General features: G+C 40.9%; 1 protein-coding gene across 2 annotated transcripts; it reads right to left on the bottom strand.

Annotated features, from left to right (window-relative positions):
- Nucleotides 1-2782: 2782 nt before the first annotated feature.
- Nucleotides 2783-23001, bottom strand: Serpinb5 (serpin family B member 5). 2 transcript variants are annotated; one of them, XM_021199230.1, is made up of 8 exons: nt 22916-22968; nt 15058-15187; nt 14219-14387; nt 12292-12429; nt 9778-9895; nt 8795-8937; nt 4544-4711; nt 2783-3290 (listed from the first exon to the last, which is right to left on the bottom strand). In XM_021199230.1, the coding sequence occupies exons 3-8, from the start codon at nt 14384-14386 to the stop codon at nt 2898-2900; spliced, it is 1128 nt and encodes a 375-aa protein (XP_021054889.1). In that variant the 5' UTR covers nt 14387; nt 15058-15187; nt 22916-22968; the 3' UTR covers nt 2783-2897. The 2 variants fall into 2 exon arrangements, with proteins under 2 accessions (XP_021054889.1, XP_021054890.1); XM_021199231.1 differs by lacking the exon at nt 15058-15187 and having other exon boundaries at nt 2791-3290; nt 22916-23001.
- Between the last annotated feature and the right edge of the window lie 3530 nt (nt 23002-26531).

The following is a 26531-nucleotide window of genomic DNA, read 5'->3' as shown; positions in this document are numbered from 1 at the left end:
GCCTTACAGCTGGATCTCATGGAGGCATTTCCCCAACTGAAGCTCCTTTCTCTGTGATAACTCCAGCTGTGTCAAGTTGACACAAAGCTAGCCAGTACACCCAGACTCACAGGGAAAGGCGGTAGGAGTGGGCTTCATTCCTACTTTTTCCCACCAGACATATCCTTCTGTTCTACTCCAAATTCGAGGAGTGTGGAGAAAAGAAGAGGTAGAAGGCCTTGCTGGATTGGAGCCATTGTAGAATGCTATCAGGATGAGAGGAGCCAAATGTTATTTCATGTGCACAGTGTCCTCTTAGGACTTCAACTGGAACCCATATCCCAAGCAGATAGGTCCTCTAAGCAGGCTCTGCCAAAGTAAGCAATCAAACAAATTTTAGGTGTCATTACAGCTCACAGAAAGAAGACATCCTTCATCCTCTACTGCAGAGCCAAACCATTCTTTCTGTGCTTCAGGGATGCTCTCTCTGGATTTATCTTTTAGCAAGTACCGTAACGATACCCCCTAAGTCACTCTAGGCATAGTGTACTGGATAACACTATTAAGGGAGAAGGGGTCTTTTCCCATTGCAGGTATTATTAACCAGACCAAGAGATGCTTTCTCGGTAGTAATAACAAAAATATCCCCTAGAGGGCAGACATTGTCTATGAATGGAAACCACCAATGTAGACTCTCCCAGGGAGACACTGACCAAAACTTGTCAGTGTTTTCCAAATTCTGGAACACACTGGAAGCTCCCTGAGCCCTTGGCCAGGAGGCACCAGGCCCTTCCCTCCTCTCCACACTCTCTTGCCTTTCCCAGAATCAGCCCATATTTTATTTATAAGTTGGAAGGAGGAAATGAGCAAGAGTGGGGAGCTTTTACAAGTGATCCTTTTCCTTTTACAAAACAAAAAGAAAACACATTCAAGGGCGTTAAAAGTAATTAAAAAGAAATGAACACATCATTAAGGTAAAATGCACCAACTAATAAAACACCACAAGCTTATGGATCCTAGTAGAGTTCCATTTTGAGGAGGAACCCAAAGAGAAAAGAGCTGGAGAGGAACTGTATGTCCTCATGGATGGCTGTGGTTTCACCTTGGAAGTGCTTGAATGATTCTGACACCATCTGGTCTTGTCTTTGTTGGATTATTCAGAGTGCAAGAACCAATGGCCAGGGAGAAAGAGGAACAGCAAGGGCATGACTTGTTTGTATTCTTTTTACTCCACATTAACCTAGACGGGATTTACACATATAAATGCTTCTAATCAATGGGTGGCTTGGTTCTATTTCAAGATAGTAATTCTAAGCCAATAGAGAAAGAACAAGGCACATAATTCAATAATATTTTATTGTCAATAGCACAGAAAAGAAGTCACCATTGAACCTTTGGAAGAAAAAGAACCCTATATACAATAAATGGCAAGAAACTGGATAAGGAAAGACATGTAACAAAAACTGCAGCAAATACTTCCTTTTGGTGGCAAGTTTAAAATTAGGTTGCAACATAACTGACTTACCAGAACTATTTTGTAAATTATTTATGTAGACTACACACTGCTATCTGAAATAGTTAGATTTGTAAACTGAGGAAATATTTGCCAAAGAACTGTGGGTACCTAAATAGTGTTGCTTGTATTTTCTGAAGGTTTGGGATCCCTTCTCTTTTCCCACTGCCACATTAGACCAAAAAAAAAAAAAAAAAAAAAGGGAAGTTCCTTTAATGGCCACAAAATTCTTATCATCACGAGACTCCCTGTGGATTTTAAGTTGCTGATGTTGGAGATGTCAGGAACCTTGTGATCTGATGAGAAGCCCTGCCAGTAACAGCATTACCCAAATGACCACATGGGAGAGCCAGGAAAAATGAAAGCCGACTTGTGTAAAAGCTGAGCTTTCCCTTAGGGTCTTAGTCTTCAGCTAAACTCGGCTCAGAATTTTTTTTTTTTTTTTTTTAGNTTTNTTTNTTTATTATATGTAAGTACACTGTAGCTGTCTTCAGACACTCCAGAAGAGGGCGCCAGATCTCGTTACGGATGGTTGTGAGCCACCATGTGGTTGCTGGGATTTGAACTCAGGACCTTTGGAAGAGCAGACGGGTGCTCTTACCTGCTGAGCCATCTCACCAGCCCCAGCCCAGAATTCTTTATCCAACACTCCAAGATCTAGAATGTTCTTCAAAGTGTTTCCATGAGCTGAAAACATACTCATATTTTTTTAGAAAAATTGATCACTTATGAACTATCTTTATGTACTCATTTTGTGTGAATAGTCTATATTTATAGAAGAAATATTAAGGTATTGGTTGATAGGGCGATTGTCCATTTGCTACTTGTGGAATTCCATGATATATAGTGTTTACAACATGCCATCCTTCTATAATCTCCAATTAGGATATTGAAGAAAACTGTTTCTTAAAGTTTAACATGAAGACTTCCAGACCTACAATATTGTGGCATATACACAAATTCACTTGAAAAAAGATACTTTGTGAACCCTATACTCTATTGTTTTTAAGAGTTGAAAGAAGTGAAGATCTCTAGAACATTCTTTATCTCAGTAAGGCAAAGCCCTGGGAATAGTGTCCCCCAAATCATCCCTATAACAATTTCTCCCTTGAAGACTGCATTTTTGTCCATAGCTCTGGATGCTTTGACAAATGAAGAACACATATTTTCTAAAGTGATTCCCTTTCACAACAAGTATTTGCTGTTTTCTTTGACAAGAGAAAACAAGGAAGAATTAGGAGAAAAGGTATCTGCTAGTGTGAAGGTTACATATGACAAATGTGGACTGCTTCCTGATTCAGCAACATTTACAATTTATTGTATAGAAAGTGATTGTCTGGATACAAAGTTTACAGAGCTCTGCAACTACAGACAAGTTGCCTGAGACTTGGCATGGCCCTGCCAGCTAAGGAGAACAGAATTTGCCAAAGAAAATGATGTTTCGAGTTTTGTTGTGTCTAATGATATAAATAAACGGATGGTCAGCATTGAATTCATCCTTGTGCTGTAAGATCCGGGACCCTGGCACCTCGATGGACTCACCACCATCTTCGGTTATTTCTAGGCATACTCTGTGAATCACATTTGATAGGGACACTCCCTTGGTCTCTGACATTCCAGAGAAATCCGATGTACTTTCGTTGAAGAGACTTTTCAGCCCTAGGCTTTCCAGACTAGCCTTGGGATCAATCATCTTTTCTACCTTAAACTTTGGGAGGGAAAGTTTGACTTTGGCATTGGCCATGGTACTGGGGTTGGTCCACTGTAACAATGTTTCTGGGTTGAGTTGCTTTTCAATCTAAAGACAAAAAAGAAAAATACTTAATTTTATTTACTTCTAATTGTAAATATTTTTAAAACTAGCTTGATCACAAATAGTAAGTGTTAAGCATAGTTTTAAAGAATTTAAATCAACCTCGGCTTGAAGACAGCCCAGCACAGAGATAAGTTCCTCATGTAAGATCTACCAGCCACCCAGACTTCTCTTCCCCATCCTACAGGAAGGCTCTCTTCTCAGTAACATATATGAGAGCATGGTTTTTATTTGCTTAAATTATAAAGCAATTTTTCAGAAAGAGATTGTGAGCACACTCAACAGTGAAATGAATATAAAATTAGAAACTCTCCTGTAGGTATCCTGTTTAGTCTCTACAAAGGTGCTCATAATATTCATGCTCTAGACATACCTCCGAAGTTAATTAAAAGCTATTCCTTTTTTAATAATAGGAACTTAGACTAGTTCTGATTCAAAAGTGATGAGCAAAACCATTTCAACTGGTTTTTAAAAATAGATATGCAATGAAGCATAAAATAATTTCGTCATAAAATTCTTCATGGAGCAAATGAAATTAAATTGCCCCTTGACCTTCACACAGGTACCACCAAGAATGACAGTAGCTAACTGCTGCTACTAACATGAAACAATGCTGTGCCAGTGTTATTCTCCTGGTGCAAATAAAAGCCAAGGGTGTGCTAAGGTCATAAGCTAGTGCAAGTGCATTTTCTAACAGGGAAAGAATAATTTACTCTCTTATTAGTCTACAACAATTACTTTTTGATTAATATTCTCAGTTTTGTTTGCTACAAATTACTAGGACAAAAAAAAAAAAAAGCAAAAGCATTAGAGTTAACTAGCTTTGCAACTAATGGACTTAGTTTTCGGTCTGTTTACAGCTTGAGCATGGAGTTTAGGCCAAGGGCTCTTTTCCTCCCAGGCTCAAATCCTAGGTCTTCATGTGATCGACTGATCGATCACATGGCGAGGGACTGGCTATTTACCCTCTGTGACTTCCTTCGTCATCGGTAAACAAGAACATTTATAATGTTATAAATAATATAAAAAAACTAAGTTATCCTTTGCCCATTGTACGTGACAATAAATGTTGGCTGTCTTTTCACTTTAAAGAAGAAAAGCCACAGAATGGACCTCAGACCCCTTAAAGATGACTGAGCTGAGGCGTGTGAGACTGGACTCTCTGAGCCTCCCCGACTCCATCTTTACTTCTTACTATGCTGGGCTTCTCTCGTCTAAGTGCCCAGCTGCCTCCTAACCTTCTCCAGGCCTGTGGACTCGTCCTCCACGTCCTTGGGGAGCACAATGAGCATACTCAGGTGCTTATTCTGGAAAGGAAGTTCTATGATCTTACAGCTGATGTCATCAATGTTACCCAAGCAGAAGGTAGCCTCAAGATTCATCATTTGTACGGGTTTGGTGTCTGTCTGTTAGAAGAGAATATTTTGAAAGGGTTAATTTTCAATTTATAAAAGAACACATGAATACATATATACATATACAAACATACATATGTACAAACATAGATATAGATCTAGGTGATAAAAAATAAATACAGAAATAAAGATAGAAATGACAGCCAAGATAGAAATATACTAAGTTCCCTTGTGGTTTGGGAGTGTTATGGCTTAAGCACACACACAAGAATCCACATGGTATGCATCCTTTAAACATCTTACGACTTCCTTGAAAGTTATTCATGTACTTTCCTATCCTATGTACTCTACATTATAGGAAATATATATTTACATATATAAAAAAGAAAAATGTAACAATATATCTTCATATTTCGTATTGCAGACAGACAACAATCAAAATACAAGGAATTATATGAGACCTGTAATCCCAGCACTCTGAAGATAGAGTCAGAAGGACTATGAACTGACGGGAAGCCTGAGCCACACAGTACATTCAAAGCCAGTTTGAGCTACATTGAGACACCTTGTCTCCAAAACAGGAACAACAACAACAACACACTAAGGACACAGCATTTGCCTAACATACGAAAAGCTCTGGTTTCAATCTCTAACAGCACACACACACACACACACACACACACACACACACACACACGAGGGGACAAGGGAGGGAAGGAGGAGGAAAGGATATGGAGAGAGAAAAAGTACAAAGCTATTTTCAAACTATGTTTCTAAAGGTATATGAAACATAAATTTCTTAGGTAGATTTGTGGTCAACCCTCAAGATAATTCATCAAATAAATGAAAATATTACAAAATCTGAAAGAAAACAAATAAATCCAAAACCTCTTTTAGTCTCAATCATTTAGGATAAAGGGGGCATAACTTAGAGATCTGTATATCATTTCTCCGAATAGGTGTTATGTTAAGCTCTTACTCTAGTTTTCTCAGTGTAACCCAGCCCTTAAAGGACACCAAGGAACATTCTATCACTCAAAATATTTAGTGATTGGCAAATGCAGTTCAAAGGACACAAAAAAGAAAGAATAAAACATACTCAAAGAGAGTGCTTCTCATGCATCCCAGAATCAACTGTAGTTGCTCATTAAGTAGACAGTGAAATATCACAATATCAAACCCCTATAGTTCTGTTGAGGATCTAGGTTTCCAGGCTTTGATGTTACCTGGCTTTATGATTTAATAGCAAAAATAAAGGGATGGCACACCTTCTCCCTCTCCTTTCAGAAACATGCTTTAGCACTTTGGCAAATATAAAAACTACAACTCATAACATGACCAGAGCCAAAGTCCAAGTTCTACCCACTGCCATTGTATGATGTGATCCTGGGGCTTCGTAAGAGACACTATTAGCCACATGCTTGAGACCTCACCTATACTCAGGGGCCCTTTGGCAGCCCTTCCCAGGGAGGAACATCAACCATCAATCACATCACCAATCAAAGGGGCAATGTGATCTTGACATGACTGAGAGTAGGGGGATTGATAACACTGTAATAGCAGAGGCTGTAAAATACATACTGGCCCAGCCCCAATGAAAGGCAGTGCTAAGAATGTCCAGAGCCATGCTAAAGGACTGTTTGTGTGGACTATGCAGTGTATGAGATGTTTAAAGTGTGACAGCTGTTCCTGTCCCTTGAAGATGGTGAAGTCCACTGCAGTCAGAAAGCTCAGGGAGAGAGTGGATGAAGGACTGTCTGCCCCCTCTTACACAGAGCCCTGGGAGATTTCAAATCTATTAGGAGCGATAATGGCTTCTTTCCCTTCCTGAGAAACTATGCAGTCATGGTCTGTTGTGTTTTATCTGTCACTGACATTTGGGCTGAGGACATAGCTCAGTTTGTCACATGCTTGCCAAGCATGTAGAGCTCTGGTTTGAATCTCCAGCAATACATAAACCAAGTGTGGCAGTTCCTGCCTATGATCCCAGTGTTGGAGAGGTAGAGGCAGGAGAGTCAGAAGGTCAAGGTCGTTTGGGGATATATTACAAGTTAGAGACTACCCAAAACTACCCAAAAGAAAATTAAAGCTGGTCTTAGGAAATTGATTATTCACCCAAAAATATTCAGAGCACTTAGTTGTAAGACACTGTAGACACTAGGGTGAAAAGACAAGGTGCCTGCCCTTATAAAGTCTACACATTAATGCTGTAACTAGGAAAGTAAATTTGTCTGAAGGAAATTACATTTGGGATGAGTGTGGTATAAACATGAACTCCATGGGGGGAAGGGGAAAGTCACAGAAGCCACTCTCACCAACCCCAACCAAGTTGGCATCTGACGGGATTTCCTTCCAGGTTCTAGCATTAAAAACCTGATACTAGATAGGTCATGGACAGAGGGAAGAAAATCTACTACTATTATTCTGCTAAAAGAACACGGCAATAAAATGACTACTAATGATGTACTGCCATACCCAAACATCAGAGCATTAATCAACTATCATCAGAGAACTTTCTTCTTGAAGTAGATGGTAATTAACAAAGAAATCCACAGCTGGACAATCTGGAGAGAGTCAGAGCCTTCAGGGCACTGGGCCCTAAATGGGATGCCATTATTTAACCCCTCACCTCAATGCTCAGAGATCTATTCAGAAGAAGAGGCAGAAAGACTGTAAAAACCAAACATAGTGAGTGGTTCCAAGGAAAGAGCATCTTCCAGACACAACAGTATGGGTACACATATGAAGATTCAGAGGCTGGGGCAGCACGAATAAGACCTGCACAAGTTCAGGCTAGATTGGAACCCATTCCTGAGAAGGGGAAGTGGACAAGAAAGCTCTATGCCCGACCAAAAAGCTATTTGCAATTGGTACCTGCTGGGAAAGGGCAAAAGCATTTTCTCCAATGGAATGTCACTAGGTATATGTCACGCACACTCCAGAGCAGGCTTCACGCTCAGGAGTATAGCGCCAACACAGACTCCATGTGTCTCCTGTGCTCGCTCTTTGCTATTTGTTCTAGTTTGTTTCTTATTTTGTTTATCCCTTTTGATTTTTTTTTTGTTGTTGCTTAAGTGTTTGTTGTTTTCCTTGTTTGGTTGGTGATTTTTTGATTTTTTGTTTTTTTGACAGAGAGAAAACATCATGAGGTTGGGTGGGGAGGGAGGGAGAGACTCTGAGAGGGTTATGGAGCGGAAGAAGATGATGAAAATATATTTATTTTTAGAAGATGATAGGGAGAAATACAACACTGAAAAACTGTTGCATGATATCTACAGAACAAGATACTTTGAATATTGTAGCTGAAGGGCTAAATTCTTTGGGCCTGAGCTCTTTTGTCATTTTTTTATTGCATTTCTTCATGCCTATGAGAATGTGTGCATATATGCAAGCACCATTGCAAAGACTTCCGTAAGTCAGAACAACTTGCAAGACTCATTGCTCTTTTTCTACCACATGGGGTTTGGGGACCAACATGAGCCATGAGAGTTGGCAGTAAGTTCCTTCACCTGTAGAAGCAATGGTGCTGGCCCAGGTCTGAGTATTCACACAAGTCCCATCCCACCAAAGAAGACCACGTCACATACAGATCCCTAGTTTCCCTAGCTTCGCTAGTTTCTCTCAAGACTTTTCCAGTCTTGGTTCTTTGGTTTAATTTTTTTTTCAGAAAAATAAAAGAGCTTCTTTACTTATGAATATTAGTTTTAATACAACCACATCAATAGTATAAGTGAGACAACCCTGAAAAACAGGTTTATAATTCTTTCCATAATGATTACCAGGAATGTAGATGAGTAAAGCTATACTTTTTTTCTTCATAGTCAACCATATTATAAATTCTTTGAGCTAGGCTGGGCACTTCAAAAGGGAAGGGGAGGAGTCAGGGGATAAATATTAAACCATGCGTTTTGTTGCTAGGTAAGTAAAAGAAATGAGATCAAAGTGCAGTGGCTGAATCAGGAACCTAAGTCCTCAGTGGCCAAGCCTCCCTGACAATCCAGTGGCCTCCAGTCTGCTTCATCTGCTTGCTTGCTTTCCTTTTCCCTCCTTTGCTTTCTGCAGAGGTTCATTCCTGCACCCTGCTCTACTGCCACGACTTTGGAATCTACTTCCTGCTTCACACGCTGCACATACCTTGCTGATTCTGAAAGGACATTCTTTTGTTTCTGATTCCGGAAATTTCTTCATCCACTTTCCAACAAAGTAGGCAGCATTAACCACAAGGATTTTGGTCTGGTCACTTATACTGTTCTCTGACAAAATGTCCTCAAAGTGGCCTGCAAATGGTCACAGAAAGCCACATATGGCAGTTATTCATCTAAGTTGCTACTGGCTACTGCGTGCTTGTTCACTTCAGCAGTGGATCCCTCCATAACCAGCAGTAACTGCCAGTCCTTCATAATTACTTTCTATTTCCCAACAGATTTCCCCCCGTTCAAACACTGTAAACACATCTCTAGGAAAGGATATCTAGACACTGGTTGCAACCCAAACCATCTTCATTCCAATTCTTTCCTGGCAGGGAAGACAACTGACTGGGGCGTTTAATTGGGGGGGGGGGGGTGAGAAGTAAGGGCAGAGATGGGACTGAGAAGTCTTCACGGGAAGCAGGGATGGACACTGAACTCAGCACAGCCTGAGCAGTGGAGGAACTCAGGACAAACTTCTACCATGATACTAGGTTTGGTTTTGTTCTTCATTTACATTTGCCTAAGGCCTTTTGTCCTTTTTCCGATTTTTGATAAGGTTGTAAGAATTTTTTAGTTGGAAGTAGACTCAAGGATCATCTTTCCATCTCCAGAATTTCAAACCTGCCTTCTTCATTTGCCAAAGCCCATAGTATAAAAGGAAGAGCTGGGTCTCTACCAGGGCCTGTGGGCCTGTGGCAGCTTGTCAGAAAGCAAGGCACGGCCCATAGAGAACAACGCACCACAATAATTTGCCAAGCTGCTATGAGAAATGCCCAGAAAGCCAAGTTGTTGACATGACTTGATGAGCAAAGAATTTAGCTTGTGTACTAAAAATATCTAAGGAAGCTTCCAGATGTTCAATATTTCTAAGCTTAAGGCAAGGCTTCTTAAGCAGGGAGGGCCAGCAGAGTATTAAATGGTACTTGCCATCTGTGAGCTCCTTAATGGAGCTGTTAATTTGACCTTTCGTTTCTTCCAGTTTGTCTTTGAAGTCGACAGTTTCCAATTCTTTTGCATATGGTCTTTTGGTAGAACTGATAAATTCCTGAAAAAAAAAATCCAATTCACAAATTCAGGCAGCTCTTTGCAAATGTAAATGGAGCTAATGCAGTACCATACTGTGCTAAGAAATGGTTTCCTTAAATGACAATTATTATACATATTTTCAATATCAGTCACACTATCTTAAGCATTGTATAGAAATAAGTATTTTCCTTGTGTTAGATGTTTTAGTTCTTCAATTAGACATATCGATTACTAAATTATTAATTGGATATCAGCTTTGTGAAAAACAAAAGAAACACTATGTTATCAAATATACATTTAGATATTAATCTCTATTACCTAAAAAATATTTATTTATATTAGTATATGTATAAAATAAATATATATCTGAGGTTTCAGTCTAAAATGTGCCTCCGACAATTAAGATTTAAACACTTAGTTCTCAGCTTCTGGCACCATTTTGAGACTTTCTATAACCTTTGGAAAATAGGGCATAACTGAAGGAAATAGGTCACTGGGAGACTTGAAGATAGTATTATCTCTGACCATTTCTTGTCTCTCTCTACTTCCTAGTCCTTCATGCTGTGAACAGCTGTCTTCTGCTATATACTCCTACTGATGTATCTACCCAAGCAAATGGGAAGAAACAGCCACAGACTGAACCCTGTGAAACTTGGAGCCAAAATAACTATGTATTCCATTAAGTTGTTTCCAAAGATCAGGAGTCAGGCGTGAACTAAGCTCTTGTTAGAATGAACTCTGAGGCCTTTAGACTTACTAACTTAGACTGGGCATTTTAGCAAGATTTCCAAGAGTTTCATCTGCACATTGAAGTGTGAAACATAGGGCTGTAAAGAACACAGCAGTGTGTCTGTGTCTAACTCTAACTCACGTTTTAAAGTGCAAATCCTACCCGGACTGGTATTGATGCAAGAAGGTCTGAGGCCACAGAGTTGGGCTTTCAACAAACACTTTAGTGGTTTAGACTCAGGAGATGCCCCTCAGAGCACATTTGTTTGTACTTTAACTTATATATTTGCAGGCTACCTAGTAGGAGGAGCAAAGGAAAATAAAATGAAGAAGAGAAAGGAAGGGAATGGGAAGGGAGAAAGAGAAGAGGAGGGGAGGGAAGGAGGAGAGGGACAGAGGGAAGACAGGGGAGGGAAGAAAGGAGAAAAGAAGTAAAGGAAGGGAAGGGTGGGAGAGGGAGAGGGAGTGAGGAAAAAGAAAATGATGGGGAAAGAAATGAAGAAACTTAAACTCCTAATTTGGTAGAAATCATTCTAACTGTGGAGTGAAGTCCAACCAAGCTAACATAACTTGAATGCCACACCAGTCTGCCCCTGAACACCTTTGCAGAAACAACAGTCTTAGCCAATTAACTTAGCTCTGGTCCATTGAACCCCAATCATGGACTGACTAAGGCAGCCAGCACTACCTAAGAACACCAGAAAGACAGTGAGGTGAAGAGCCTCCGCTGTCATTGCCAATGACAAACTCTTTAAGTGTCACTCAGGGAGCTTTTAAAAATGTTTCAATGCCCAGATGAAATTCACATCTCAATTTTCTTTAATTTCCCAGGTGACAGCTGGAATTTAAAAAGCTGTGCATACATGTCCTCGAGCCATAAGAGTAAACTGACAACAGTATCTAGTAACTTAATTCCCAGAGATCTTACACAAAAACAAATACTGAATGCAGAATATTGTCATGCTGTGGTGGGACTTTTGGCTTGAGGATTGAGAAGCCTGAAGTTCCGACCACAGAAATCAAAGTTGAGTCAGCCCTGCATTAGCAGAGGTGGGAAGGTCCTGTCATCAAGAATCTTGGTTATGTGTTTAAAATAGAGATCTCAAAAGTCTAATGCTACACTCTGGGATCTAACAAGAGTAGACCACAATGCTCTTCATACGACCGCCTCAAGAAAGGATTTGTAAATAATTACAGCAGCTTTGTACGAATGTTCTTGACTTGCCTAGGAAAACAACATTGATTTACACCTGATGAAAACTGATCATTTGTAGTGGGTTATCTTCTTACTGATTCTAAAAGACATCTGGGGCATGTTAAAATTTGAATTGTGGAATTTCAGACATCACGAGGCCATGTGTTCCTTGTTTAAGGAGAGAGCTTATTGCAAATTGTCTTGAACCCCATGTGAAGATCCGTTTACTAGATCATTGGAGCTTCCGTTATCCCTTTTCTCCAAAGAACTAGGGGCTGTGGGGAGTGCTTCTCAGTGCTTGCTGGGGAAAGGGGACGCATTTCTCTGCATTATGAGCAGAAGTGACTGTTGTTTCACACACACACACCCAGCCCTACACTCAACATCTGCAGTGGGCTGCTTCAGAACTGTCACTCTAGAAAAGAAACTTAGCAGGAGTGTAAAATGCCCCTTCTGGGAAATGGTCCTCACTACTGTTATAAACAACTTACTGTAGAAGGGTTCAGAGATTTGTCTATGTAGAGTCGCTTGACAAGTTTCAAAGAGTAGAAAGAACTGAGCTTGTTAACATCAGAAGTGACTGTTTGAAACCCAAAGGGTACATCTTTGACATTCTCAAAATGAAGGACCTGTTAAGAGAAAAGAAAATATTCCATTACTAAAATCAAACAAACAAAGCAAAACATTGTCCTGGGGATCGAGGAGACACAGTCCTTGACCTGTAATCATGAGGCCCTGAATTGGATCCCCAGATTCATGCATCAGTAGGTCCTCAGTAAGAGATGAGGCATGGAGGTCAGCTCCCCATCAATCCAGGACTTGGGCTGCATTGATCTTATATGGGTCTTGTGCAGGTGACCACAGCTGCCGGGAGTTTATGTGTGCCTACCATGTCTAGTCCAGAGATTTGCATTTCACGGCTCTTCTCCCTACCCTCCATCTACATTCTATCTAGCTCCTCTTCCACATTTCCTGAGCCTTGGTGTTGTGAGGACAGAAGATGTCAAAAGAGATGCCCCATGTAAGAGCACTGGTCTCTTATTCTCAATTATTGACCAATCAATATGACTGCTGCCTACTGGAAAAAGGGGCTTCTATAATCAGAATTTAGAGCATATGTAACCACTGATATATTCCCCATGCCTCAGAGGATGACCTTGCACCTATTTACATAAAATCACCACCAACTAGACTAAATAGATTATAAGAATTAAAAAAGACATGAAACTGGGAAAAGGTCATGTTTAGCGGGGATGTGAAGGGAGTTAGAAGGGGTAAATGGGAATGGATATGATCATGTTTCGTGGTACACATATATTTAAGTTCTCAAGAATAAGAAACAATAGTACTGCAAAAAGGCCAGATGTGATGGAAAAGGCAAACAGGTCACATGTGGGTGAGGCATGGACCTCCACCCACCCACCCCCACCATCCTTCCAGAAAAAGAGATGGAACCTGAAGAGTAGAAGCTGGGTTTGCAGCATGTGAAGATGAGAAGTTCAAATGGTACAGCTCCTCTCCCCAGACTGAAACAGTCCCTTTTGCCTCCCCCGATTTCTCATCCAGACCCAGTGAACATTGTATCAGTTATAATTTTAGGGATTCTGGTGAAGCAGGTGTTTCTATTCTAAATACTGATGAATTTGTGACAAGAAAGGGGTTTTATTTTCCCTTTAAACCTTTCATCAATCTGCATAAAGTAGTAGAAAGGAATTGGAAAGTATACCCACTATCTAAAACTTAATCTCAAAACAGCAATCAAGGAACTCATCTCATTTGAAGGTCCCAGAACTTCAAGGCTAATCAAGCATAGCTCAAAAGAATCCCTGAAACATCACTATACATATGTATGGATTTTCATGGGAAATTTTACATTACTCCATGCTTCTCAAATGAGATCTCAAGCGATTTATTTTCCTCACCTACACTTGTATGAATATGGATCATTTAAGTTGTTACTGCATATACACTAGGATAGAATGCAATTGTGCTTTCATCTTAATATTATGTTTGATGTTCTAAATAAATTGTGTTTGAGGAACAGTGCTTTTGTTCTCTGAATGTAGGGCAGGGGGCAGGGGATGGATTTTCCCCATTTAATAGGGGTATGTGCAATGGAGCATTTAAAAAGTCATTTTAATTGAGCTTCACATATGTCAGGTAAGTGATGTCATATGACCTGTGACAGGCACTGGTGAATGGAACATCTGTCGGGTCCAACCCAATCAGATATCTGTTCTAATTATAGGTTCTGCTACCCCCACTCAGTGCTCACATTTAGAATAGATTAAAAGAGCCCTGGAAATGGCAGTTCTCAGTCCCGAATAGCTTCGCTCACACGTTTTTCCTCTTAGGCCCTGACTTTAAATTCCAGTAACTATCCCCATTCAAAATCAAAACAAGGCATGAGCAGCTTACCTGGCCAATTTCATTTGCTGTGTCGCCTTTGGCGCCCACTTGCGCAAGGGACAAAGAAGTAGAGAGACATATTGGAGAGAAGAGAATGTTTCCTGCTGGCTCCCTTTCACACAGTTGTTTGAACAAGTCAACAGCAAAAGCTGAATTTGCCAGTCTCAGGGCATCCATCCTGGGCCTAGAACCAAGCACAAAACTTAATTTCTAGTGCAAAATGTGTTTCCAGCTACATCCTGCTAACAATAGTAAGAATTCTACGTCAGTGAAGCAATGGTTTTGGACAGGAGACAAGAAGAAACTTTGGGTGAATTCCAAAAGAAAGGCAGCCATGAAGAAACATCTGGGCAGATGCCTGAAGCACATGGTGTCTTCCTCTACTCAGCCACTATGGCCAGCATCCAGAGCCCAGTCATGTGTCACTTCCTCAAGAAGTGACCAGAGCAACCTATAGCAACAGTAACACTCAGTTCACTTTAAAATCACATATTTCAATTACTATTTTGGTTAAGCCATACAAAACAATTATTTTATATCAAAAATAATTGTAGCATCTATGGATGATTCTATTTAATATTTAGTTTTATTTAATAATAAGTGTATAATTTTGTCCTCAAAAAAGATACAATGAATTCCTAATTCCTAACACCTATGAATGTTACATTGTTTGCAAGTATGGGCTCTGCATTTTTAATTAGTTAAAATGGGGTCATACTGAAGTTAGGTAGGGACTAATGCAATGTGATAAGTGTCTGGCTAAAAACAGAAAAGAAAATACAGAGACATGTACAAAAAGAAAAGAAAGATAACCTGCACACATACAAAGAGAGGAAACCGTTGCATACCTTGGACAGGATGTGCATCCCAAGGTCAGAGAGACAGTTTCACGACTCAAGGTCAAAGGCTTCCTTAGCTAGGACCCACAGGTGTGTTAAAGTCAAGTGCATGGACGGGATTACAATTTGTATCTTAGACCTTAACAGAAATTCCAAATGTAGACAGGAGAATAAAGTCAGAAACTGGGTTACTAATCTTCACATTGGAGTTCAGAATTCTCTGTAAAGGGCTGCAAACAGTATAAACTAAAATAGATCATAATATTCCTCAGAATCTGAAAAGTGTATTTATTAGCAAAAGGAAGACAGAGCTGAGTGCACTGGTGACCACCAGCCATGCTCCCTGACCTCCTGCTTCTGCTTATGCCCTTTAGGTCAGTGTGCCTATGGCAGATTTATCACAAGGTACCCAAAAGTTAGGTTAGGCATTTATACTTTCTTTAAGGTCGAGTTTTATTCCTTCTCTTTGACTGGGTTGAGATAAGAGACAAGATCATCACCCCAGCCTAGAGGCTGACTCACGTTATGTACATAGAAATCAGCAGAGTCGCCTGCTGTGGGTGTCTGTGGAAGGTTCTGTGTTGTGGATTTGGTTTAATGATTACATTGTGGGTTCCCAAATTACCTAGGAATTTGCATGTCTACATGTAAGATGCTCTTGGTCCCCGCCCCCAGCTGGCTCTAATTGGTAAATAAAGTTGCAGGTGGCCAATGGCCAGGGAGGAAGACAAAGGTGGGACTTGAAGTTCCCAGGAAGGGAAGCAGGAGAGAAAGGAAGGAGAATGGCCATGGCAGACAGAGAGACTGCCAACATGTAAGAGTTGAGAATCATGGCCCTGGAGGGTTGTAGGCCTGGGTCCAGGGTGGCCAGGATGCAATATAGAATTTAGTAAGAAATAATTTAAAAATATTGGCGGTGTGAGTGTGTTAGCCACAGGAAGGTTTGGAAGTGCCCAACCATTGTGCTGTTTAAAGCATATTAAGCATAAGGCTGTGTGTGTGTGTGTGTGTGTGTGTGTGTGTGTGTGTGTGTGTGTGTGTCTTTCATTAGAGAATCAAGACCCTTGGGGCGGATAGCAAGGAAGTCGGGTTGCAGCAGACAATGGGGAAATTTGTGCAAATTAGAATACTCCTACAACAGTTTTGGGCATCTGCTCACCACAAGGGAAGCTATGAGAGACTCCTCATTCCAGGTCCAAGAAATACACACAGGAGACATTCAGAGCAAGAGCTGGGGCTTCCTGTAGCAGCATTTGTAACACTGACAGTTCTTAGTTCCTCATAAGCACAAGTCACCATGAGTGTGAATTGGTAAGAAGTGAATAGAGAAACCTAAACTCTGTTTCCTGCGAATTTGTCAATGCTACATCCAGGAAGCATGCCAAAGGCTAAGGAGATGTCCGCTCTGCTGTTCATTAGTTACAGCATGTGCAGAGATGCACTTAGCCTAAATGACTGCGCATAAAAACTCATTCAGCTTTTAATAAGGCTAATTACGAAGTGTCTCAGTGCTGCACTCCAATGGGAGGCTTGGATGCACATTTTGCTTGGAAACTCTAAACTGATGCACATTTGACAGGTTCCTATCTGCCAGATCTTCCCTTCCACAGAGAACCTTCTTTTGCCTGACAACTTCAGCCCTAAGTCCAAACCTGTTTACCTACCTGACAAGTGACTCCTTTATCAGAAAATCTTTCTTGGCTATGGAGAACGGTAGCAGCCTGTAATATCTGAGGTCCCTTCTATAGTACAATTGCCTGATAGAGCTCAAAGGTGTCAAAGGTAAGGTCTGTATATATGTGGAGTCAGAATCTCAGACGAAGTAAGGAAAAGCAAGCTGAGCCCGGCCACCATCCCACTCTGTTTCCTGACTCAGTCGCTCAGTCCCTGTCCCTGCTGGTCTTCCTTCCCTGTCAAAAGGGGCTATATCTCCTCCAACTGAAAGACAAAGGAAACACATCCTTCTTTACATTGTTTGCCTCTGGCATTTTGTCACAACAACTAGACAAGTGGCAAACAGTCCTGAGTTCAGTTCAGGCTCACAACCATCTGTAATGGGCTATAATTCCCTTTTCTGGTGTATATGAAGACAGAACACCCATATACATTAAATAAAGAAATAAAAAATCAACCATAATGTCATATGGAAAATCACATTAGTGGCTCTGTGATTTGTTCCAATTAACCCAAAAGCACTGAAAAGCTGCTGTCATCCAATATAGCTTGAGAGAGGCCTTGGACACAGTCAACTGGCACCCTACCCTCCAGTGTTGTAAGACAAATAATTTACAGCAAAGCTTCAACATACTGGTAGTAATGCCCACAAAAAGGTGAGAAGTTCCTCCACAGGTCATTTTGCAGAAACAAATTCTATTTTAAAACTGTCAAATGCCACATCAGAGATGAGTGGGCCCCACCCAGGAGGCTTCCATGGCTGTCAGCTCAGCTTCAAAATGCAAAAGTCAGTCACATTTGTCACCTGCTTATGTGGTTGTCTTCTTTCATTTTCATGAAAATCCAAGACTCTTTTGTAAAGGTATTATTCTAGTTTACTCTAACAGAAAAACTGCACCATTCAAAACCACTTAGGAGTTTTAATGTAACCTTTATCTTATTAGAAAGAAAGTCAATAACTTCTCAAGTAGTAAGACAACATCAGTTTTCAAGAATCCATAGTTCTTTGACTAGGGGATGACCCCACTCATTGTTTATCCAGAACTAACCTGGTCAGCCCTGAAATGGTAAGCACACAGGTAACACTAGGTAGACCCAGTGGGCTGTATTTATATGTTTATGTTTATAAATCTATGTGAAAATAATAAGAAGAAAAAGAGGCTGTGAATTTGAGAGGTAGTAGTAGGGGATAGGAAGGGTTGGGCAGAGGAAAGGGAGGGGAAATTATGTGATTACATTTTAATTAATTTTTAAAACTATTAAGAAAAATGAGGATTAGAAGTCAAGAGAGGTGTTCCTGCCTTTCTTTGCTGAGGTATTTTATAATCAGCGTTTAAAGTAGGACGAGATCTTGCAGCAGGATCTAGTCTGGCCCCACCTCTTCATTTTGCAAATGAGTGAAATGGAAGATGATGCCGTGATTCTCCCAGGCCACCCACGCAGGAGTGAGAGTGGCAAAGCCAAACCTGGAATTCATTTCTCCTGGCTCCCAGCCCGGGCTCCCCACACCTTCTCACCTTCTTTCTTCATAACTAGGCTTTGGTTAGCATTTGATATTTCTGTAGCCTCTCAAGTTCCCAAATTCCCATATCCTAAATGATCTCCTTCGAAGATCCCAAGATACCCTCTGTGTTGGGGAGGAATATTGCTTTTGTTTGGATTGTGCAGTTGTTTGCTTAGTCGGTTGGTTTTAATGACACAGGACTTTTCCCTTAGGGTTTTCCTAACTGAAGGAGCTCTGGTTCTCCTTTCTGCCTCTGGTGTTTCAATTCTTTCATTAGTTCTATAAGGCGTGAACACCTAACTCAAGCCAGGCAGAAGTAGGCATTAGGAATCCCAAGGTGGGGGCTGGAAAGATGGCTCAGTGACTAAAAACCCTGGCTGATCTTCCAGAGGAACCAGGTTTGAATCCCAACACCCACATAGTGGCTCACAACCATATGTAACTCCAGCCTGAGAGGATCTAATAGCCTGTGTGGGCACTGTGTGCATGTGGTACACAGACATACATGCAGGCAAAACACCCATACATATAAAATAAACATAAATCAAAACAATTGGCAAAAGATAAAACCCAAGATGCACACATAGTAACTTCTGTCTCCAGCAAGTTGTCAGCTAGTGGCCTAAGAGTGATACTAGAGTGGATTAGTTACCATGGGGATTCTCATCAACACCACAACCCTAGAGGAAATCTCAGGGAATTTTCTGAGAAGCACTGACATCCAAGTGAGTCATATGAAAGGATAAGGTCTTAGTCAGACAAATATGAGGGGGGCAGAGAGAAAATGCAAACTAATGTGTGGGTATAAGGATAAGGTTTAGAATGCAGTAAGGAACTATGCTGGTCTATCAACATAGTGATAATAGATTCTTCACTAGCTCTGGGAAGCTGGTTAGGTTTCCAGGACCAGATGTGACTTCCCTCCTGTTGAGTGGACCCTAGATGCAATTAGATAGCTGCTGGTTACCACTAACATGTGAGCCCCACTGCACATTTTACACACCTTGCCATGCTAGTAATTGTCATGGTTCGTAAGTGTTGCACCTGAGCAAAACTGACTAACAGCATCCCTCCCTTGGCAGGTCACGTAGTGTTTTCTGGAAGCATGGGCGTGACTGTAGAAGTTTGCATTGATTCTTCCTCCCAGCCCCATGTTCCCAGAAATAAGAAATATATCAAAATATATTTACAAATACCTTGGCTATATAGCTGGGCTTTTCCCTTATTATATTATAACTAAAGTAATCCATTTATTTTAATCTACATTTTTTTCTATGTGGCTGGTTGCCTGTGCTCAGGTACCATGTGTCCCTCTTGTCACATCTTCCCAGTTAATCTCCTGTGCCTGGCTCTATCCCAAGTAACTTAACTTCTGTTAAGAAAGGTAGATGATTCATTCATCAATAGATAGAGAGAGAGAGAGAGAGAGAGAGAGAGAGAGAGAGAGAGAGAGATGTGTACATATGTATATATACACTTAACTATTGTATATAATTTTAAGTTAACATAAAATAATATAATTCATCAAGGCATATTAAATAACTTTGTTGTTATTTGTCCCTTGTCCCTCTTCCTTCTTCTATATTAAACCCCCTCTCTCCTCACCAGCTGGAGACCCCTCCTCATTATCTCTCTCACCTAAAAACGCTTCTATTTACTGCAAATGGAGGAATCCAAATTACAGGAAAACACAAGAACCCACAATTGGGCACAATGGAGAAATTGACAGATCATGAAAAGCCCAACCCCATGAACATCTACATCACAGCTTCTCTATCTATGTCTCAGGAAACATTTTGGGGAAAGGAATAGAAATATTATAAGATCCAGAATACAGGGAAGAGTGTTGTGAGTCTTTCCTATGAATGGCCTCATAAGCAGGTCCAGAACAATGGAAATATCAATGGACACATTAATGTGGAAGGGGGAGAGGGTTGGATGGGCTCAATACCTAGGCAAAGAATTATTGACTGCTGGGAGAAGTCCTTTCTAAGGATGATCCCCTTTATTGGCTGTCCAATGCAGAGTGGTCAGCTTTAAAATCATATACATACAAACAAAACATATTCAGCAGGCTCTATTTAACCGTATTTGTATCCACACAGAGGCATATATATAATATGGGGTCTCTATGTGATCTGTGTGTGTATCTGCATCCTCTCTCTCTCTCTCTCTCTCTCTCTCTCTCTCTCTCTCTCTCTCTCTCTCTCTCTCTCTCTCTCTCTCTCTCTCTCTCTCTCTCTCTCTCTCTCTCTCTCTCTCTCTCTCTCTCTCTCTCTGTGTGTGTGTGTGTGTGTGTGTGTGTGTGTGTGTAACAAATACAATAGAAGAAATGGATGCTATCAATTTGACAGTGAGGGTTGTGGGAGAGATTTGAGGGAGAACCCCCTGGGAGAGGCTGGAGGAGGAAAGAGAAGAGGAAATGATGTAATTCTGTTTCAATTAAAAATAAAATGAATGAAGGGAGGCACATGAACTAGGAAGAGGGAAGAAAACTCACTTCTCTGAACTGATAGCTTACATAAGGATTTCCCAAGGATTAAGCACCAAGCCAGCAGTCAGTCTGGAAAGCTAAAGGTCCCCATGGGCAGGGTGATTATACATTCCACTTTGCTTGAGACCTCCCTGGTTTATGACTGCTGTCCTACATGCCTGCAGTTAAATGATATAGGTTCATCCTATCTACTATCTGTCACACTCATCTGATAGGCGCACAATTGAACTCCCATACACAGAGGCTGGGCGGGAGATTACGTGCATAGTTTTTCATTTCATAAAAACTAAAATTTGCCAGACCTGATAGTTTATACTCTAATACCCAAACCAAGAACATTGAGATAGGAGGATTGCCTTGAGTGCGGTGAGTTCAAGACCAGCCTGTCCTACAGAGTGAGCTTGTGGAGCTACACAGTAAGTTAAGATACTGTCTCAAACACAGTTTGATTTTCAGCATCAGAGTTGTATGGGTAGCCTGTAGATTAGCTTGCCTCATTGTACAGAACGGAGATGATCAAAGGCCTCTCTTAGGTAATTATTCATTTATTCTTTCACTATTGAATTGAAGATTGAACCTGGAGCGTAAGATTGCCTGAATACTAGGCAAGTATTATACCATGGAGTTATGACCCTAGTCCTTGTATTTTTTTTTTTAAAAAAAAAGTCTTCCTATGTTGTCCAGGCTGGATTTGAATTCTTCCTCACCCATCTGGGCCTTTAAATTGGCCATTCTCCTGCCTCAGCTTCCCAAGAGACTGGGATCCCAAGCATCTGTCATCATGCCCATCTCCCTTGGAGCTTTGATGTGGTTGGTCCTTGGGCAATAATATGACCCAAAGCCTAAGAACACAGCCTCTATGGATCACTTTCTGACCCTGGGAGGAGAAAAACTGGTACCGGATTTTTAAATACATAGTCTCATACAGTCTCAGCCATCGTGGCAACACCTGGTTCCTTGAAGCCTGAGCTTCATTGCTGACCCACTGAGTTACTGCCAGACAATGCCAGACCAGGCCACACCTAGTCTGCATGCTGAGACTACGTGCTCCAAAATCAACCCCAAACCCGGAGGGACTGAAATGGCACCCTATGAGGTGCGAGGAAGCACGGTACAAAGCCACTGACTCACCTCCTAGACTCCCTTTCTGCTAGGCTTCCTTCTCTCCACCCATGTCAGAACTCCTCCACACTTGCACTTACCTGAAGGTGACTGAAGCATTTAACACAGTTTGGTTAAAGATCCTCTTGGGTCAAAGAGGATGTGCAAGAAAATGTCTTCAGAACTTGTGTCATGAGAACAGTCTGAAGGTCTCCTCCCATTTAAGTCACCTCACCTTCAAGTCATGTGCCACCTTGCCACTGAGCAAAAACTGGTCAAGGTCCCCCAGTTCTGAGATCCAGTTTGGGTAAATGAAACAACTTGTATTAAATTAAATTAAACAAATTATATTAAATTGTATTAAATGGAGTTTTTGGCATGAAATCTTTGAACAATGGCATTAAACTATTATTGTTATCAGTTTTTATTATTATCGTAGTTATTATTATTATTATTATTATTATTATTATTATTATTATTATTATTACTACAGCCCAGCAGGAAAAGTCAATAACCATTACATCTCAAATGTTCAAGATTTATGTTGTACACAATTTTTTAAAAGTTTGCTGACCGAGGAGGGCTGATTTCTGTCTAGAACATGGATGTCAGACAATGAGCACTGATCTAACACTTAAAATGACAAGAAGTTCAACCCCTCAACGTCCACTAGGAAGGTAAGCCCCAGTTCCCATCTTTTCGACCTTCTCTAGGCTTTCAGTACCACACCCTTTCAAAGACTGGCATCTTGAGTACATCCTGGTTCCTACCTCCTCACCGTCCGGCTGTCTTCCTGGAATCACTGCTGTTCCCACCCCCACCCCCATCCCACCCCCTAGCACCTTCAGCCAAGCCTCCTGTCCTATGCCTTCTTCATATTCTGAATGTAGGTGGCTATGTGGTGGTAGTTCCCCCAGAGCCACTTTGGGCACACAAAAACCTTAGGAGCTGGCACCGAGGCTCATTTTACTGAAGCCACGCTACCCTTGATAAAACACAACCATTTTCTTCAACATTTGGAGTCAACCCCTTAACTAGTATATGACTTGTCCCTGAGAGAAAACTCAACAGCCCTGCGACCTCCCTTTGCTTACCTTAAGTTGCAAGTATCCCGGGAAATGAGATGCAAAAGGGGGGAAAAAGCCGACTGAACTCAGAGGCAGTGAAGGCTGTGTTCTCTGCCTGGGAGCAGTGCTCACCTGTGGCCACACCCTGGCCCCGCCCAACCTGTGCTGCCTGCACCACCCCACTGCGGAGCTCTTACTCATGACTCTTGGCAGCCTGTGCAAGATTGGAAGACAGGATTCAGGCCGAACTTGCTGCTGCTGTCTGCAGCTGCGACAAGCACGGGCAAGAAGGTTCTGTTGGTGGATCCTGCCCTGAGCTAAGCAGCCACATGTTTAAGCAAATAAAGACAACCAACCCTATCTACCAAGGCAGTGCCAGAGGGATAAATGGGAGGACATAAGAGAAGAATAGGTGGTGATAGAAAGAAATACTACAAATTCTAACTCTGACCTCCATTTTTTCTGTGTAGAGGGCCTGAGCGCCATCAATCATTCTGATAGCATACACAGCATTACAGGCAAAATACACACTACGAAATCCATTAGGAGAGATAGTTTAATAGAATTGCAAGGGTGGGAGTAGAGAACACACTTTGTCTTGAAACATTTTCGGGGAGCCTGGTTTGACAATTCCAGGACTCCTGCAGCTCCTTGATCAGCAGTGAGATCTTGTTTTGTTCTGTTTGCTTGCTTGCTTGCTTTTTTTGTTTTGTTTTTTTTTTTTTTTTTTTTTTTTTGATTTTTCGAGACAGGGTTTCTCTATGTACTCCTGGCTGTGGTGGTAATGATTCTGTCAGCTGGGCTGATGGATTGCAGTGAGCAGAGAGCATCCTTGTGGTCTGAGTGGAATTTTTTTTTTTTTTTTTTTTTNTTTTTTTTGTTCCCTGTCCTGCTGTCAGGGAAGCTCCTGAAAGTGAGAGCCAGTGTGTTTTCCAATGCAAACATCCTTGCTGTTCATGTGCTAGTTCATTTCATCATAACCTTTTAACTTCAGCATCCTCCACACTGACTACTAGAATCTGAAAGATAAGAACCAGCCTCACTCATTTCTTAACAGCTCTCCTTGGTATTCCCATGACTTACTACAGTCAATGAGTGCTTCTTGACTCAATGAATGATAGGTAGACAGCTTCTCCTTCTCTCTTGTCTTGAGTCCTATTAGCCAAGACCAAACTCATTTAAAATAAAAAATAAATGAATTCAACTCTGAAAGGAGCATTTCGGGCATCAATGGGTCAAGTGAAGCAAGATCATAAAGATAGGGATATGGACTATGCAGTTCATAAAATACCAGTATCTAGTATCTAGCTGAAGTGGAGGAAGCATGGGTTGAAGGTAGTCTTAAGTTTGCAAACTATTCCTACCACTTACTGTTGGAGAAATCCTAAACAACATGCTTAAACTCTCTCCCCCTCGATTCTTCACAGTTGTGAGGTGAAATGTGTATGCACATATATGACAGCAGTTAATACCACTTTCCCTAGTCCTCCAAAAAGCTCAGAGAACAATCACAAAAGGCTGGCCTAGAGTATTAATATCTAATTTACCACAACTATTTGTTCAGCACTGGCCTACTCCTTGATTGTTACTGTGATCCAGAGACCTCTAGAGATCTTAAATCTTAACTCTTAGTACTTGGTCAACTCTCCCTTTTTCATGTTTAATTTCCTCTGCTACATTCTTGTTCATTCTTTGCCCCATCCTGGAGAGATGGTAGTAGTTCAGCAACCCCTAAGGATCCCAAACACAGCATGATTCTGATTGTTTGAAAGTTAGAGGCACTACATACTTAGGAACATGTCATGTTCCCTCTTCCTGGAGGTCTAACACATAACACAGTAGGAAGTAAATATATAAATGAATTAAAGTACTTGATCTTGCATAATAAGAGACATAAGATTGGTGTGGGACTACATACACATATGTAGTCCAGAGACGAGTACAAGTCTTTCAGTCTTTGAGCGCTCAGGAGGCATGGAGGCAGGGTCTTTGGACATCAGAGGATCAGGCAGGCCTAGAAACAAAGAATGAGAAGTGAATAGTTATAACTGCCAACAACAAATTAGACAGATATGGCAGCAAATGGCTAAGTAGAGCTTTTCCTCACAAAAGCCCTCATGGATGAAGTGTCTCTGGACAATGTACCCAAGTGTCTATGCCTTCTACTTGAAGTCAAAGTTGAGTGTAACATCTCTGACAAGAGCAATTACTGATGGAAGACAAAGTGATTCCCCTTCATGGCTAGGGGAAATAAAATTTTGATTCTATTTGACTAAAAAGTTTTCCTAAGTATGTTTCTCTATGGTGGCCATAAATTTAAATATTCTTATATTCCACATTAGAAGACAGAAGAAAACAGTTAAGTAGGAGAGAATAGAGTTCTACAAGTATCTCATATGTCTAACATACATTTCCAAACAAGTCTGTGGAAAACACAACAGATTCACTGTAGGAGAGAATGTCCTGGAAAGAATCTCTACTGTCAACATGCAAGTTCCTACTCTGTCCCCTCCTTCTAACTGGGCCTTCTTGACTGGAGTCTTGGTTGATTAACCAGTGCTCTATTGAGTGTGTCATACATAACCAAGCCCCTGGAGCATCTAGACACTGAGAAGATAAGAAGTTGAGGGGATGAGAGGTGAATATGGCCCAAATACATATATTCATGGAAGACTGTCTTCATGAAATGACACTATCCAATGGATTCCCATCAATATTTTCAAGTGTTGTAATCCTAGTTCTGTAAGGGCAACAGTATCCACATAGCATCCTTATAGTCATCAATTGCTTGCCATATAGCCTCATAAAAATCCAACTCTTGAATAAAATTCAAACCTTTGAGAAACAGATACAAAATTAAATTTGACAGTTTTCCCTATACTATACCATAGTATATCACACTACACTATATGGGTAAGTCAGAGTGTACACTTGATTGCTTCTTAAAACCTAAGCAGGGTTTGCTGTTCCCCAGAATTCTGAATGGTCTTTGGCACAGTGGATGTGGGGTTAATAAATTCTCTGTGGAAGAGGTATGTTGCATAGATGCTGCTAATTCAAACAATGATGAATCCAATTTCATGCATTAAAAAGCAGGTATTCCATTAAACAAGCTATCTTTCCCTCAGTTCTCTTTATGGATTCTTAAGGCCACTTCATCTGACTCATCCAACCATGTTCTTTTAAAGGAGGTTTGATTGGAAAGGATATAGTTATTTGTAGAAATTTTCTTTGCTCGAAAACTCCCCCCAAAATTCATAATGGTCTCTTTCTTTTACAGGCCATACCCATCAAAAGAGTGTGTGGGCTTTGGGGATAAAGAGAACAACAGCAGCTTAAAGAATGAACTACCCATCTATTCAGTATGCACTTTTATCAAATGACAAGTTTCTTTAGTTCAACAGAAGTAATGGACCAAATATTTAATAACCTAGGTGACTGGTTGGTGGTTTTTCTTGCCTATGGGTTTAAACATTACAAGCATTATGACTGGATTACCCAGCATTCTGGATAAGGGATGACTAGACACACCTAGCCACTCCCAGCAACAACACAAAGGAGATTTGTTATAGCATGTTCTTTAATGTTCTCTCTCTCTCTCTCTCTCTCTCTCTCTCTCTCTCTCTCTCTCTCTCTCTCTCTC

This window comes from Mus pahari, chromosome 5 (genome assembly GCF_900095145.1).
Source record: "Mus pahari chromosome 5, PAHARI_EIJ_v1.1, whole genome shotgun sequence".
Lineage (NCBI taxonomy): Eukaryota > Metazoa > Chordata > Mammalia > Rodentia > Muridae > Mus > Mus pahari.
Note: the sequence above shows the minus strand (reverse complement) of the source record. Positions and strands in the feature narration are given on the sequence as shown.

What these genes read in the sequence shown, in the direction of transcription:
- Serpinb5 (XM_021199231.1), bottom strand. Translation starts at nt 14,386, where the DNA reads ATGGATGCCCTGAGACTGGCAAATTCAGCTTTTGCTGTTGACTTGTTC. An exon ending in CAGCAAATGAAATTGGCCAG is followed by an intron (nt 12,430 to 14,218) that starts GTAAGCTGCTCA and finishes TTCTCTTAACAG; the next exon opens with GTCCTTCATTTTGAGAATGT. An exon ending in CATTAAGGAGCTCACAGATG is followed by an intron (nt 8,938 to 9,777) that starts GCAAGTACCATT and finishes GACCATTTGCAG; the next exon opens with GCCACTTTGAGGACATTTTG.